This window comes from Pan troglodytes, chromosome 19 (genome assembly GCF_028858775.2).
Source record: "Pan troglodytes isolate AG18354 chromosome 19, NHGRI_mPanTro3-v2.0_pri, whole genome shotgun sequence".
Lineage (NCBI taxonomy): Eukaryota > Metazoa > Chordata > Mammalia > Primates > Hominidae > Pan > Pan troglodytes.
The window spans coordinates 86,213,367-86,230,395 of NC_072417.2; the positions used below are offsets into that span (position 1 = coordinate 86,213,367).

At 43.9% G+C, this 17,029-nt stretch overlaps 2 protein-coding genes across 13 annotated transcripts in view; one reads left to right on the top strand and one right to left on the bottom strand.

The window, feature by feature from the left end:
- On the top strand, window positions 1-16,241 carry MTNAP1 (mitochondrial nucleoid associated protein 1). Of its 9 annotated transcripts, NM_001251848.2 has the most exon segments (6): window positions 1-96; window positions 597-702; window positions 2,853-4,372; window positions 9,537-9,644; window positions 10,189-10,296; window positions 14,523-16,241. In NM_001251848.2, coding segments are annotated over 4 exon segments (1,830 nt in total). In that variant the 5' UTR covers window positions 1-96; window positions 597-702; window positions 2,853-2,859; the 3' UTR covers window positions 14,624-16,241.
- The window catches only part of CPSF4L (cleavage and polyadenylation specific factor 4 like), a 20,091-nt gene continuing 12,269 nt past the window's right edge, over window positions 9,208-17,029 (bottom strand). For 2 of the 4 annotated variants that reach the window (XM_063799922.1, XM_016932860.4), the window contains one exon: window positions 9,588-9,725. In XM_063799922.1, coding sequence (XP_063655992.1) covers window positions 9,614-9,725 — 112 coding nt within the window. In that variant the 3' untranslated portion in view covers window positions 9,588-9,613. Of the gene's footprint in view, window positions 9,726-13,497; window positions 13,646-17,029 lie in introns of those variants that run through there. The other 2 variants (XM_054670022.2, XM_054670021.2) reach the window with 2 other exon arrangements.

Here is a 17,029-nt window from a genome sequence, read left to right on the forward strand (position 1 = left end):
CTGACGCGGTTCCTTGGCCGGGGGTTGGGCAGGCGCCTGGGGGGCTTCCCTGGGGGGCTTGTCGCCGGGGTCGCCTGGGCTTTCAGGTCTTCCGAGGTGAGGACGGTGGTCTGTGGGGAGCTTGCAAGGGCGGGTTTGTTTTCCGCGGCCCACGTTCTAAGTCTGGGGAAGACTCTCCTGAGCGGAGAGGGGAGGGAATCGGGTGCCGGGGCCGGCGGAGGGTCTTCCTGGAACCGCAGGAGGAAATCCTCGGTGGGGCTGCGGGAACGCCTGTCCCTGACCCAGGAGCTGCCGGGCCGACCCCATCCACTCCGCAGAATCAGAACAGCTGGCAGAATCAGAACAGCTTTCAGGGAAAGGAAGGGTGCGGGGAGGTGGGCAGGCTGGTAACGCAGCGGGAGGAGGGAAAGGCGGCTGGAGAGCGCCGGAGGTGAGGGTGAGGATTAGTGGAACTATTGAGGTCCTCCTTGAGCCCGGAGGCTGGGGAGGTCTTAACTCTGCTTTCCGGAACCTGTGTTTCTATTTGGTTCAGTATCGTGCCGCATTTACTCACTGTGCATGCTGCCAAGTCACCTGTCTGATCGTGTCTTACACAGGCTGACATTCACGTTTCATTCTGCCACACTCGGGAACGGTGATCGGGGAAGCATGGGGATCCGGGAGAAGCACCCGCAAAACTAGCATCCTCCTGGAGGAGCTCGGGTAAGAAAACAGACACCCACGTATAGACGTTATCGTGGGAATGTACCGGGATCTTTCAAGTAGGGTTGAGTGTGAGGTGGAGTGGAGGCAGAAACGTCTAGCAGGTGTCAAGCCCTTTCTAACGTTGTTAGCCGAAGGTCCATGGACTGGCTTCATTTGTGTGTATTATTGTAAACAAACAGTCTGTGGCTTTCATCCCGTTAGTGTGTACCTCCAAACAAAGTAAGAATGATGGCTCACGCCTGTAATCCCAGCAGGCCGGGCGCGGTGGCTCACGCCTGTAATCCCAGCACTTTGGGAGGCCGAGGCGGGTGGATCACCTGAGGTCAGGAGTTCAAAACCAGCCTGGCCAACATGGTGAAACCCCGTCTCTACTAAAAATACTAAAATTAGCTGGGCGTGGTGGCGCACGCCCTTAATCCCAGTAATCCCAGCCACTCGGGAGGCTGAGGCAGGAGAACCGTTTGAACCTGGGAGGCTGAGGTTGCTGTGAGCCAAGATCGCGCCACTGCACTCCAGCCTGAGTGACAGAGCGAGACTCCATCTCAAAAAAAAAAAGACCAAACAACAACAAAGTAAGAATGATTACTGTAATCTGTTGGCAGAAAACAGTTTTGTTTTGAATGACTTCGTACAGGATAAGGTGGGTTGGTTGCTTTATTGAATGGATTGGTGAAGATTGTGTCTATTTTGTAAGTGGTTTCAGTCACCCTTTTTAATCTCTTTGGTAGTCAGAAGATATTATCAGTTGTAGTACTGAATAATATTTAAACGTTTATATCTAAAGAATTCAGTGAACAAATATGGTATGCCAGGCTCAGTGCTAGGTTTTTACATACAGCTGTGTGCAGGATAGATATGTTTCCTGCCCTCTGGAACTTTATAGAAAGAATAAGAGATGTAGAAAGGAAATAACTTTCAACTAAACATTGGAATTAAACATTTTCTTTTCTGGACTTTAAAGAATAACAGGTACAAATATACATGGTATGTTTTTTTTTTAATTTTTTACATCGTATATGTTTAACAAAGATGTCAAACTAATTTGCCAGTAATCTGTTGTACTAGAAACTATAAGTAGGCCAGGCGTGGTGTCTCACGCCTGTAATCCCAGCACACTGGGAGGCCGAGGCGGGCGGATCACGAAGTCAGGAGATTGAGACCATCCTGGCCAACATGGTGAAACCCTGTCTCTACTAAAAATACAAAAATTAGCCTGGCGTGGTGGCGCATGCCTGTAGTCCCAGCTACTTGGGAGGCTGAGGCAGGACAATCGCTTAAACCTGGGAAATGGAGGTTGCAGTGAGCCGACACTGCACTCCGGCCTGGTGACAGAGTGAGACTCTGTCTCAAAAAAAAAAAAAAAAAAAAAGTATAAGTGAAAAACAGGACTGTGTCCTCGGCCATGTATATATTTGTGCATTATGCATACATTTTATATATATCCGTGTGTGTGTGTGTATATATATGCATATTACTGACTAAATGTTAGTAGAGCTTCGTTTCTCATTCTTAGATTGTGGTAATTCTAATATTTTCTTCTTACACCCTAGTGGATATTCCATTTATCACTTTGGAAATCTCTGCTGTAATCAGTAACCTTTGGCTGGGCGTGGGCGTGGTAGCTCACGCCTGTAATCCCAGCACTTTAGGAGGCTGAGGTGGGTGGATTGCCAGAGCTCAGGAGTTCGAGACCAGTCTGGGCAACATGGACACGGTGAAACCCCGTCTTTACTAAAATACAAAAAATTAGTCAGGCGTGGTGGCATGCCCCTGTAGTCCCAACTACTTGGGAGGCTGAGACAAGAGAATTGCTTGAACCTGGGAGGCGGAGTTTGCAGTGAGCAGATATTGTGCCACTGCACTCCAGCCTGGGTGACAGAGTGAGACTCTGTTTCCAAAATAAATAAATAAATAACCTTTGGTTCCTGGCCTAAGTTTTTTATTCTTTACCATTCTGTCCTTGAATAACGTGTTTAAGGGTTTTTAAACAATTTTTTATACTCATGTAATGACTAGTTGACTTGCTGTAACCATAAGTAGCAAACATCTAGCTTGTTCCAAATGAATTTAAAAGATACAACACGTAAGTAAAATATTGGTATTTACAAACTATGTGCTTCTCATAATCTCACATTTACCTTTTTCAGGAATAGGATGAGTGATAATCCACCCAGAATGGAAGTGTGTCCTTACTGTAAGAAGCCATTTAAACGATTAAAATCCCACTTGCCATACTGTAAGATGATAGGACCAACCATACCTACTGATCAAAAAGTTTATCAGTCCAAGCCAGCTACACTCCCACGTGCTAAAAAGATGAAAGGGCCAATCAAAGATTTAATTAAAGCTAAAGGGAAAGAGTTAGAGACAGAGAATGAAGAAAGAAATTCTAAGTTGGTGATGGACAAACCAGAACAGACAGTGAAGACCTTTCCACTACCAGCTGTTGGTTTGGAAAGAGCAACTACTACAAAGGCAGATAAAGACATCAAGAATCCAATCCAACCATCCTTCAAAATGTTAAAAAATACTAAACCAAAGACTACTTTCCAAGCAGAAACCAAGGCTCAGTTTTACGCATCAGAGAAAACCTCTCCTAAAAGAGAACTTGCCAAAGATTTGCCTAAATCAGGAGAAAGTCGATGTAATCCTTCAGAAGCTGGAGCATCTTTACTGGTTGGCTCAATAGAACCTTCTTTGTCAAATCAAGATAGAAAATATTCCTCAACTCTACCTAATGATGTACAAACTACCTCTGGTGATCTGAAATTGGACAAAATTGATCCCCAAAGACAGGAACTTCTAGTAAAATTACTAGACGTGCCTACTGGTGATTGTCATATTTCTCCAAAGAATGTCAGTGATGGGGTTAAAAGGGTAAGAACATTATTAAGCAATGAAAGAGATTCCAAAGGCAGGGATCACCTCTCAGGAGTCCCTACTGATGTTACAGTTACTGAGACTCCAGAAAAGAACACAGAATCACTCATTTTAAGCCTTAAAATGAGCTCATTAGGTAAAATCCAAGTCATGGAGAAACCAGAGAAAGGACTTACCCTGGGAGTAGAGACATGTGGGAGCAAAGGAAATGCAGAGAAAAGTATGTCCGCAACAGAAAAGCAGCAACGGACTGTCATGAGCCATGGCTGTGAGAACTTCAACACCAGGGATTCAGTCACAGGAAAGGAGTCTCAAGGGGAAAGACCACATTTAAGTTTGCTCATTCCGAGGGAGACGACTTACGAGTTTCATTCTGTATCGCAGTCAAGTAGTCAAAGTCTTGCCTCTCTAGCTACAACATTTCTTCAAGAAAAGAAAGCAGAAGCCCAGAATCATAATCGTGTCCCTGATGTAAAGGCATTAATGGAGAGTCCCGAGGGACAGTTATCTCTGGAGCCCAAATCTGATAGTCAGTTCCAAGCATCACACACTGGGTGCCAGAGCCCTTTATGCTCAGCCCAGCGTCACACTCCTCAGAGCCCCTTCACCAATCATGCTGCAGCTACTGGCAGGAAGACTCTTCGCAGCTGCATGGGGCTGGAGTGGTTTCCAGAGCTCTATCCTGGTTACCTTGGACTAGGGGTGTTGCCAGGGAAGCCTCAGTGTTGGAATGCAATGACCCAGAAGCCACAACTTATCAGTCCTCAGGGGGAAAGACTCTCGCAAGGTAAACAAGCTTATTTTCAATTGCCATCTGTCCTATCCAAAATGCTCTCTCTGCCTTTTGAATTTATAAGGGTCAAAATACTAACATTTTCAGTCATTTAGTTTATTTTCACCTAGGCATGCCAGTAGACTGCATATAAAGTTGTCCTGAAAGAGGCTGGGTGTAGTGGCTCACACCTGTAATCTAAGCACTTTGGGAGGCTGAGGTCAAGGCAGGTGGATCACTTGAATTCAGGAGTTAAGACCAGCCTGGGCAACATGGCGAAACCCCATCTCTACTAAGGATACAAAAAATTAACTGGGTGTGGTGGCGCACCTGTAGTCCCAGCTATTTGAGAGGCGAAAGTGGGAGGATCACCTGAGCCCGGAAAATCAGGGCTGCAGTGAGCTGAGTATGTGCCACTTCACTGCAGCCTGGGCGAAGGGAGTGAGACCCTGTCTCAAAAAAAAAAATTGACTTGAAAACATTACTTCTTGCTTCAGGGGTCAGTAGTGGTGGTTTATCCCTCTCTTTTTCTCTCCCCCAAGAGTTGAGGGTTACACTAGGGCAGGCTGGTGATACTGAAAGCAGTTGAGTTTCTGCCTTGAGAAGAGGCATGTCCGGTAGAAACTGGATGGGTAAACAGACTGGAGAAAAATATAAAGACTTAAAATTCAACTAGATAGAATAAGCACTGTGTTCAGAATCCAGTCAGGACCAGGTTGTACAAGAAATAGGTTCTAAGTTTACAGGACAAGAAATAGGTTCTAGGTTTCAGGCAAATGCAACATCTAGGAATTTAGAGTAGCAAAGTAGGATGCAGGTGGTAGGACACAGGTAAAACTAGCCAGGTAAGAAGGGCAAGCAAGGCAGATAAGTGGAAGTGGAGGCTCAGGAAATGAACAGTAAAGATCAAGGACCAGAAACAGAGGATGTGGCCAAAAACAAAAGAAAAAATGTAGGCCACAGAGACTAGGACCCAAGAATAAAACCAGTGATTGAGCCTGGAAACAGGAGAGATGAGGCAAGAAGGACTTGGGGCGAAAGACTGAACGTTGAAACTCACCTTGATTATGAATCAAACTTCAGAAGCTTCCTAGAGGCTCCTTTTGCTGATGGCTGGAATCGGTTAACAGGAGGGAAGACCAAGGCCCAAGGAGGCAGGAAGTTCCTGACAGTCATCTGAAATATCTTTGCTTTTCTCTGCTGAATCTCATCTTTAGTTATGAGACCACCTCTCTAGTTAAAATACATAAAGTTTCTTAAGCTTTTCTAGGGGCAGGGTGATTGTAAAGTAGCATACCTGTCTTGTGTAGTGGCCATTGGTGCTTTCATGCTTATTTTGACAGGAGACCTGTAACAACTCAGAATAGGTTTGCAAGAGAAAAACTGGTATTATCTCTTCCTAAAGGGAAATCATTTTCTTCTCTGGTAGAGTTTGCAAGTGATCTCATATTCACTAAACCTCTATTTGCCTGGTCTCAAAATGGATGTGTACTAAAAGCAGAACATTGCTAGCTAGCCCAAAGCTACATTTTCTTTAACTACCTTCTATAAACAGGCCTAACGTCTAGACCTTTTTGCACAAAGTTGTAGTCACAAAGTCAAGCCCCTTCTCCATAATAAACACATTTAATTATATTAACATTTGTGTTGCTTTGTGGTTTTCAGAGTGCCTCCATCTGTATTTATTTTGGGCACAAAAGGTGGACAGAGAGGTGGTCAGAGTGAATTTATCCCTATTTTGTAGATGATGAAACAGGCACAGAGAGCATAAGTGATTTGTCCAAGTTTGTGTTGCCAATAAATAGTAGAGCTGCAAGGAGAACCTAGTTTCCTGAGGCCTAGTTTAATCCTTTCCACTAAACCATGTTGTAGAAAATACACCATAACTAAAACCATGTTTGTTATAGTGCCATACTTTTCTGTGTGTGTGTGTGTTTTGTTTTTTTGTTTGTTTGTTTTTTGAGACAGAGTTTTGCTCATTGCCCAGGCTGGAGTGCAGTGGTGTGATCTTGGCTCACCTCTGCCTCCTGGGTTCAAGCGATTCTCCTGCCTCAGCCTCCCAAGTAGCTGGGACTACAGGTATGCGCCACCATGCCCGGCTAATTTTGTATTTTTAGTAGAGATGGGGTTTCTCCGTGTTGGTCAGGCTGGTCTCGAACTTGTGACCTCAGGTGATCTGCCCACCTCAACCTCCCAAAGTGCTGGGATTACAGGCGTGAACCACCGTGTCCAGCCTTCTGTGTGTTTTTCAATTGCAGATGCACACACTCCCCCCGTGATAAATCTCTCTACCAAATTGAAGGACTTGTGTATTTTCTGTACTACATTTTATAGTGCTTAGGAATGTCCTTGATACACACTTTTCATTTTAGAGGAAAAAGTGGGGGACCTGACGTTTATCTGTGATGACTATGACTATCGTTATGCTAGATACATTATGTCATTTAATCCTCATAACAGCTCTGAGTGACACCACTGTCCCACCCTCTTATTCCTCTTGAGGAATCTGAGCTTCAGACATCTTTTTTTTTTTTTTTTTTTTTTTGAGATGGAGTCTTGCTCTGTCTCCCAGGCTGGAGTGCAATGGCACAATCACGGCTCACTGCAACCTCCACCTCCCAGGTTCAAGCGATTCTCCTGCTTCAGGCTCCAGAGTAGCTGGGATTACAGGCACCTGCCACCACGCCCAGCTAATTTTTTTTTTTTTTTTTTTTTTTTAAGTAGAGACGGGGTTTTACCATGTTGGCCAGGCTGGTCTTGAACTCCTGACCTCAGGTGATCCGCCCGCCTTGGCCTCCCAAAGTGCTGGGATTACAGGTGTGAGCCACCAGGCCTGGCCTGAGCTTCAGACATTAAGTGACTTGCCCATGTTCATGCAGTAAGTGACAGAATCAGGATTCAAACCCAGGTTCATCTGACTCTACTAACTCTCCCAAACAGTAAGCCTCAAGTAGAGTTTAAAGACCACAGATAGAAGTCAATACCTTGTTTGATATGTTATTGATACATTTCACTGTTAGCTCCTAAGAATACAATAATAAGATACAGTAACTTAAAACATTAAATTACCAAGGTTATGAGACAGGATATAGGAGGGAAAATAGAATTTTTTCTTCAGTAACAAGTTCCTTCCAAATAGTGGTGAGAAACTATTTTAATCCCTTTTATTGCTCATAGTCTGTAACTAATAAATGCTGTACTTAGTTTGGTACTTCTGTATCAGACAGTAAATAAGGTGTAATCATCATAGGGCCTCTACTTCTATTATAAACTGAAAAACTATTGAAGTTGGATCCAGGATCCATGTTCAGACTTTGATGTTACCACCAAATGAACACAAGATACTAGAGGAGAGAGACCCTAGGATCAGGTCAAGCCCTGATCCCTCCATTGGCCAAGGACTTCAAGGCCATATCAATCTATAGGGATTAAAAGATGGTGCCATTGGCTCCTTAAAAAGCTTTGTAATTTCACCAGGCAATGACTGTCTCCAATGACTGCAAATTAGAGTTTTATTGGAGTCTTTGCACAAGAGAATGGGCTATACCTTTTCTCACTCAGGCAAGACCTTTGATAGGTCATTTGCCCTTCTCAGGAAGCCAACTCATTCCTTTGGTACTTAAAAGGCAGGGCCAGTGAGCTAACAGTTACTGAATTAACTGCAGGTCAGGCCAGTAGGCTCACCTGACTGGAGAAAGCAGGGCAAGGTCAGGGAGCCACGTGATCCTGACACTGCTGACAACATGGTCGCAATTTTCAGGAAGTTGTCTCTTTGCACCGTTTTCCTCAAATTTTTTCCAAGATGAATGGGTTTTTTTTTAAGAGACTAACCTTCACCTTGCAAGAGAATTATCTTCTGTGCAATTTCTTGGAAGCCAGCATGATTCTTTTCATTGTTCTTTAATGATCATTTGGATATTTTTACATCCACAGCAGCTTTTACCACACTTGCTAAACCTGTTGTCGGTGTTTAATTTCTTCTTTATCTTGATGAACCAAACCAAGACTAGAGAACTATCAGTAGTAGAGATTACCTGTCATAAAACATGGAGAAAACCATGTACAGGAGAAATGTGATTAAGGAGCATAAGCCCTCTTTTTTTTTGTTTTTGAGGCGGAGTCTTGCTCTGTTGCCCAGGCTGGAGTGCAGTGTCGCGATCTCTGCTCACTGCAAGTTCCGCCTCCTGGGTTCAGGCCATTCTCCTGCCTCAGTCTCCCGTGTAGCTGGGACTACAAGCGCCCGCCACCACGCCCGGCTAATTTTTTCTATTTTTTAGCAGAGACGGGGTTTTACAGTGTTAGCCAGGATGGTCTCAATCTCCTGACGTCGTGATCCACCTGCCTCAGCCTCCCAAAGTGCTGGGATTACAGGCGTGAGCCACCGCGCCCGGCCTGCATAAGCCCTCTTTTCTGGTTCTGCTTAAGTTATTCATGTACTGAACATAAATAGGAAATGTTTGCTGGCCAATAATAGCGATAGGGTAATAGAACAGGCATGTTGACTGTGGGCAAGTCACAATCATAAAAGGAGAAAGTCACGCTTTTAGCTGACATGTTTAGCAGATGATAGAAGATGTAAAAGAGGCCAGGCGCAGTGGTTCATGCCTATAATCCCAGCAGTTTGGGAGGCTGGGGCGGGCAGAACACATGAGGTCAGGAGTTCAAGACCAGCCTGGCCAAAGTGGCGAAACCCCATCTCTGCTAAATAACAAAAATTAGCCTGGCGTGATGGCGTGTGCCTGTAATCCCAGCTACTCGGGAGGCTGAGGCAGGAGAATCACTTGAACCCAGGAGGTAGAGGTTGCAGTGAGCCGAGATCATGCCACTGCACTCCAGCCTGGGCGAGAGAGTGAGACTGTGTCAAAAACAAAAAGATGATGTAAGAGACTCACTTCATGAAGCACATGCGCATCAATCACCTGGCCAGGGTACTCAGCAGACCAAAAAACAAGTAGACGCCCTGATTTTCAGGGGTCCCTTGGCCTTTTGAAAAACATTTTTTCAACCTGTAATTGATTTGACTTTCAACACTTAGCTGCAGTCCAATGCAGAAATCTTTAATGCACCTGTTTAGAATGTGCTCTTCCTGAGGCTTAGCCATGGATCCTTCGGCACTGGATGTTGGGGAAGGGGGTACGTTTCGGTAAACAATGACAGTGACTTCTGTTTGGAACCATAGTTTCTTTGTTGGAACGAAGCTCAACTCATATAAGGAGTTTGGAACCCCCTACCGGACTTACAACCTCCAACTTCTCTCTAATGAGGCTCTTGGGAGCTGTACAAAAAGGTGAGGCTGGAGTTTGACTGTTGTGTTCTGTTGCAGGTTCTGGGCATTTGGAAAAGTTTCTCTTCGGGCTGTTGAGCAAGGCTAAAGAGGAGAGGAAAAAATTGTTAAAATGTGTGTTGTCTTCCTAGTTTTCCATTTGTCTGTGTTCATTTTGGAGTTGGACATAATTGAAAGCACCAAAGCTAATAACAGCTACCATTTATTCAACAGCTTGTATTTTTTAATACCTACCCCCAACTTTCCCTTGCCCATATTGATTGTGCCTCCTCCCAAAGCCATAAAGACTCTAAACCTCAAGTTAACCAGTTTTATTAGCCTCCTCCCACTAAAAATTTTAACCAAGCACCCAAAACAAGAGTAACTAATTTGAATCTAGTCAAGTTAAGGTTCTTTGATGTTAGCCTTTATGTGTTTAAAATATGTGCGTGTAAATCTCTGAATTACAGTTCCATCACTCAGGCTAACTGGGAAAACTTGAATGACTCGCGGATACTGGCCCTAGTTTCAGTCGCTGTAACAACAAGCCGTGTTTCCTTTTGAACAGGCTGGATCAGGTGCAACACCACCATAAGGAAGAGTGGATTCGGTGGCATCACGATGCTCTTCACAGGATACTTCGTCCTGTGTTGTAGCTGGAGTTTCAGACGTCTGAGTAAGTCTTTCTATATTTCTAGCCTAAATAACAGGTCCCATTCCATTATGTGGACCTCCAAGGGATTCTCTGAATTTTTTTTTTTTTTTTTTTTTACAGCTTTACAGTATCTGGCATGCACTGGTGAATGAGCTATTGCCTGGGGTTTCTGGGTTTTGTTTTTTTGAGATACAGTTTTGCTCTTGTTGCCCAGGCTGGAGTGCAATGGCACGATCTAAGCTCACTGCAACCTCTGCCTCCTGGGTTCAAGTGATTCTCCTGCCTCAGCCTCTTGAGTAGCTGGGATTACAGGCATGCACCACCATGCCCGGCTAATTTTGTATTTTTAGTAGAGACGGGGTTTCTCCATGTGGGTCAGGCTGGTCTTGAACTGCCGACCTCAGGTGATCCGCCCACCTCAGCCTCCCAAAGTGCTGAGATTACAGGCATAAGCCACTGCACCTGGCAGGCTCTGGGGTTTTATTAGAGGCTTGGTTGTAATGGCCTGTATAAGATTTGACTAGAATTTACATAATTGCCCTTGTCCTCCATTTCATGTTGTCTTTTTTTTTTTTTTTCTACCCAGGCTAGAGTGCAGTGGCATGATCTCAGCTCACTGTAACCTCTGCCTCCCAGGTTCAAGTGATTCTTCTGCCTCAGCCTCCTGAGTAGCTGGGACTACAGGTGTGTGTCACCATGCCTGGCTAACTTTGTTTTTGTATTTTTAGTAGAGACAGGGTTTTCACCATATTGGCCAGGCTAGTCTCGAACTCCTGACCTCATGATTCTCCCGCCTCAGCCTCCCAAAGTGCTGGAATTACAGGCATGAGCCACCGCACTCAGCCTTTGTAGCTTTTTTCCCTTCCCTGCTAAAAGGTCAGGTACCTAAGAACTGTTACCCTGCTCCAATGGAAGGTGCTTTTCCTTGGTGCCTAAGAGCACCTTTTTGGCATTGAAACCAAACACCTTTACACCACGAAAGAGAGAAGGAGGAATAGAATACAGCTGTCACTTACCAATGTGTCTAAGTCTTATTGCTATCTCAGTTAATCTACTTTGAACACTTAAAAAACAAAGTGCCATTCTCCAAGTTTCAGCTTTCACTAAGTCTTAACCAGAAGGAAAATACCTTAATTTCGTTTATCTTAATTCAAGATGTGTTTGTTCATTTCTTATTGTATTATAAAAAAAATCCTTCCAGTTAAAAAGATGAGTGGGTATCAAAAATATCAGCATTTTTATATAATTAAATTTTTGTGCTGATTTTTGTACAATCAAAAACCAGTATTTTGGGGCCGGGCGCGGTGGCTCACGCCTGTAATCCCAGCACTTTGGGAGGCCGAGGCTGGCAGATCACCTGAGGTCATGAGTTCAAGACCAGCCTGCCCAACGTGGTGAAACCCTGTCTCTACTAAAAATACAAAGATTAGCTGGGCGTGGTGGCGGGCACCTGTAGTCCCAGCTACTCGGGAGGCTGAGGCAGGAGAATTGCTAGAACCCAGGAGGCAGAGGTTGCAGTGAGCCGAGATCGCGCCACTACTCCAGCCTGGGCAACAAGCGAAACTGCATCTCAAAAAAAAAAAAAAAAAAAAAACCCACCAGTATTTTTGTACAATTAAAACAAAAAGCCCACTTTCAGATGAAAACTTCATGTGTAAAAGTACAAGATAACGATGAATTCTGAAGGCCAGCATAATTCACACACTGGACTTCTTAAGAAAAAAAAAAAATCACAATTTGATGCTAATTGGGATTTGTTTGATGAAATCAGTGCCTAGTGAGTAGCGGGTAGGTCCGACAGCAGGAACAGGGTGGCAGCACTCCTGCATGCTGGCTGGGATGGCCTCGCCGCCATCTCTTGTATCAGACACCTGGCCATGGGTGAGGAAAAGGAGTGCCTTTCTGATCGTCCTGCATAAATGGAGAGGCCCAAAACCAAGAGTCATTTCTCCCACAGAGAAAAGGGCTTTTCTTAAAGTTTTACCAGTCTGAAAGGGATTGTTTGATACCTGACATTAATGAACAGAGACTGAAGTGAAACAAACTTCTCATTGTGCTTAATACTCTATTTCTAAACTTACAAAACAAAAAGAGAATGATCTGTAGAGGCAAAAGATAGTAACAGTCGTTGGAAGTGGCCTCTCGGATCCTTACATTTGTCTCTGTTTATCCAAAGAGCTGCAGCGGTGGCGTAAGTAGTGTTGACCTGGACATCACTTAAAGCTCTGGAACAGCAAAGGGCGTACAGTGGAGACGACTACAATACATACTTAACAGTTTAAAAATGTATAATATTTGGGACAGGGAGAGGGGAGTGAAAAAATAAAGAATAAAATTATTGGAATCTAAAATAATGATACAGGAAGTAAACGTATTATTAATATAGACAGATCTGGTTCTGTCTGGATGTTCTTGGCTTGCTCTCAGGAGCAACTGAGAATTAGAGAAAAACTAGTTTTGTTTAATCATAAAGTTGTTATTCAAGGAGATGTGAAGATGACAAAGTTCATCATTAAAATTAAGAAGTCACTTCTCAGTAAAAAGCTAGTATCTCATTACCATTCAGCTATATGAGATACCAGACTACTACCTATATGTTGATACAGGAAAGTATCTGAATTGGCAGAAAATAAGCCCACATCAGGCCCTTCCCCTTAGTTTCTTTGGGGCCCTTGACCAGATCTTGATAGGTGTGAGAAACACAAGAGCTAAGGATGGGCATTCGAGTTGCAGGTAAGCCTCCGAAAAAAAGCTTACAAATATTTTTAAGCTGATTTTTAAAATAGCACACTAACTATAATGTTAAACCACATTTTATACATCTTAATTGAGTATAATAGTGAACCGGTGGCTAATGTATCATCTCTTCCTGGAAACTTTTCAGAATCCCACCCCTATCTATCCCTTTCTCAAGAGTTTCTGTGCATTACTGAGAAATTCCTCTCCATTTGTTAGGGTTGTTTTTGGCTGGTGGGTTTTCTGTGTCTCTTCATCTCATCAAACTATTCAGTGTCTGATTTTTTGACTTCTGCTTTGGCCCACAGAGAGTAACTTGGATACTTACAGGTAGAAAAAGCTTTGAGGAAATTTAGGCAACATTGATGGATAAGTGTTTCCCCAGCCTCCTTTCTAACGTAGAGGGTTAGTTATAGATCACACGCACACACCCCTCTGTCTCAGCTTTTATTGTGGTGTCCTCATGCCAAAATACATGAGGTCAGTTCCTCTTATGTCCCAGCTCTTTTAAAACTACAGGAATGCCGGGTGCGGTGGCTCACGCCTGTAATCCCAGCACTTTGGTAGGCCAAGGCGGGCGGATCATGAGGTCAGGAGTTCAGGATCAGCCTGTGCAATGTGGTGAAATCCATCTCTACAAAAAAAAATTGTAAAAAGTAGCTGAGCTCAGTGGCACACGCCTGTAGTCCCAGCTACTCAGGAGGTTGAGGCAGGAGAATCACTTGAGCCCAGGAGGCGGAGGCTGCAGTGAGCTGAGATTGTGCCATTGCATTCCAGCCTGGGTGATGGAAGTGAAACCTTGTCTCAAAAAATCCCAAAAAACCTACAGGAAAGCCACAGCCAGCATGTGTTGACTTGTATGTTGTTTCTCTCTCTTCTCAAAGCTGGAATGCTGGGGCTACTTTTTACCTACCTTTTCTATTCCCAATCCCCTGCTCCTTTCCATCCCTAGTGGGAGTAATTTAATTCTGCAACAAATTCTCATAGTTAAGGTATTCAGCAATATATCCCTGTATCCTAGAATTCTCTGTAAGGAAAAAAGTTGTGGTTGAGGGGAAGAGTTCTACATTCAGTTATTTTAGTTTAATATTACTAAGAACTTCATTGGAACCCAGAACAATCTTCCCTGCCGAAAGAGCTTTGTGCCCATTCTCTGTGAATGCTCTTTAGGAGAGATGCTTAAGGATTCTCTCCACACCTCCCCATGTGTCCTTACTCAAGACCAGAAACTCTCAAGGTGAGAAGGTAGATGAGAATGACCTTCAGTAATATCCTCTTTCCCGGTCCCCCAGTTCCCTCGAGCAGGGGCAGCAGACCCCACTGTGACCCACAGACCAAAGCCAGCCCACTGCCTTATTTTTGTATGTAGGCAAAATGTACAAAAACAAGCCCTGCTCATTTGGTTAGGTGGCATCCATGGCTGTTTCACACAACAACAGCAAAGTCGAGTAGTTGCGACAGAAACCATATGCCCCGAAAAGCTGAAAATATTTACTATCTGGCCTTTACAGAAAAATTGTGCCGACCCCTGCCCTGGAAGAGCACAGTACCTCCATGCATTGGTGTGGCGAAGACGACTGGGGATTGCCGCTCTAAAACATGTTTGGATTAGGAAGCACGCTTAAGTAGGAGAAGCCTTCGTGACTTCTCTCTAGTGCCTTCGTGCCCTGTGTTGCCCACTGAATTGCCCTGTAACACCTAAGTGTAGTGGTAGCATTAGGGGATAGCTTTTCAGCCCTCAAGGTTATCAGGAGCATTTGTATCACTGCTATAAATAAAGTAGTATCACTTGTCATAATCAGGATGCTGAAACATAATGAAAAGGTTTAACTTAGTCACAGTAAATATTTCATATCCCTGAAAATAAGTTATTTAATGAGAATAGAACTATTTAATGATCCATGAGTCCTAAAAGGATATCTGCCTTGTATTGCCAAGTTTAAGGCAAAGGTGAGATCCTGTATTAATAAGAAGACAGCTTTTTTGTTTGACATTGGTAAGTACCAAGAATTCTAACTCACATATAGTAGGAAACAACAAAAAGTCTCCACTGACTTCTTTGAATTAGATACTGAGAATCCACAATACAGTAGTGTGGATAACTTTCAAGAAGCCATTGGAAACATCTCCACATTCTGGGATGACTTGTAAATGTCTACAGAGTAATGGGAGGAAAGGCTTCCTTGTCTGCTCATTGCTGCCACCTGGGTTGGGAAAATAATTGAAGGTGTTTTCTCAAGTCCTTCAAGAATCTCTTCCTAATGTTCAGAATAGTTTAAGAGCGTTGTTGAGGTAAACTGATAGCTGATTATTTTCTGAGATTTAGATCTAAACAAACTCAGCATGACGAGGAAGCACACTTCACAGCTCCAGGGTGCAATACTGATGTAAAGTTGCCTCGTGAGGATACATTTTTCGCTCATGTATGCAAAATTCCTATCAGTTCATTTGCACAGCCAGTTCCAATCATGTATGTGATCACCAGATTAAAAGCTTCATCCAGAAAGACAAGACTCCTCAGAACAAATAGTAGACAAGTAAGACTGCTACCCACAGAAGCCAGTACGCTTCAGGTGTGAGGCGGGGTAACTACTCATCTCTTCACAGAGCCAAGGAAAGAAAAAGAACGTCTCTAACATGATTTACCATTTTAAACAGCCTTATAAGTTTTGTCTCTTAAAATCATGCTGCAGAAGGAGGGGGTAAAAGTCGTGTTCTGCCCTGTCTGTGGCATTGGTGAGAGCCCCGCTAGGTAAGAAGCAATGCTTAGATCTTGCTTCCAGGCAGCAGCTTGAATTCCCGAATCTTCCTGCAAGGTGCATACAAATGCAGCGTGAGAATCCATACACGTAATCCATATTCACCTTTCCATCCATCCCGCAGAAGAGGCATGGTGACACCCAGGCTACTGTCCATGCTTGAGAGGACGTATTTGAAGGTTCTGTTACTACAAATTGGGAATATTCACGGACATGCCTGAATACCCTGGCTGTAACTCACACGTGGTCTGTGTAAGTGGATTAACCTCGGGGCGGCCTTGTTTAATCCTGAATAATAATATCTGAAAGACTGAGTTTACTTGGGAATGTGTAGTTTTTCTAATGCACATTAAAATTTATTTTAGCTGTTAAAAATAATTTTATCATCAGCAGACTCTTTTATACTTTATGGGGCATCTACATACTACTTCCACCACTCTTCATAATAAAATTATTTGTAAAATATAAAAAGTACTCCCCTGAGCTGATTATTTGCTTCTAGAGCCTCACCTGTGAAATGGGTGGGTGTGTCCCTGGGTAAGTTATCCAGTTTACTGGAGCCTCCTTTGTACTGTAATTTAGGGATAATTATTCCTACTTTGCAGACATTTGGTGAGATTAGAAGTCTTACATGTGTTAATTCCAGCAACGTCTGTGATGGTAGGAACTCATTGACAGCAGCTGTTCTAAAGCCTGTAGTATGTGCCATCATACTATATATAAATTCCAACCTTGAACGGAGGAAGAGAGGCCCTACTGCAATCCACAGGCAGATCCAGCCAACATCTGGGGCTTGCTTTGTGCCGAGTGCCATGCAAGGTTTTTTACGTGCGTTTTCTCCTTTTAGTTTCAAACAGTCCTGTGGCGTAGGTGCTATCCTGCTCATTTTCCAAAAAGAAAACGGGCTTGAGGTAGAGTGATTTGCCTACGTAGCTCTGTGCTGTTCATCACATAGCAGCCCCCATTGGTTTGAACTGGCATGCAACCCCCCAAAACCTGACTCCTGGGCTCCATTCTTTTAGACTGCCCTGACTGGGGACTCCAGCTCCAGGCAGGCCAGGCACCTGTCTTTTTACCAAGGTGGGGGGCCAGTTCTTCCTCACACATCCCATTGCTCTTCTCCATTATTCCAAAAGGCTCAGCACAGCCACTACCCCCCCTTTCCCAGTGGATTAAGTTGCCTTGGTATTGGCCTTTCATGATGGCATTAAAAGATGGTAATACCGTTAAATTTTTCGTGTTACTACCTTACCTCCCCA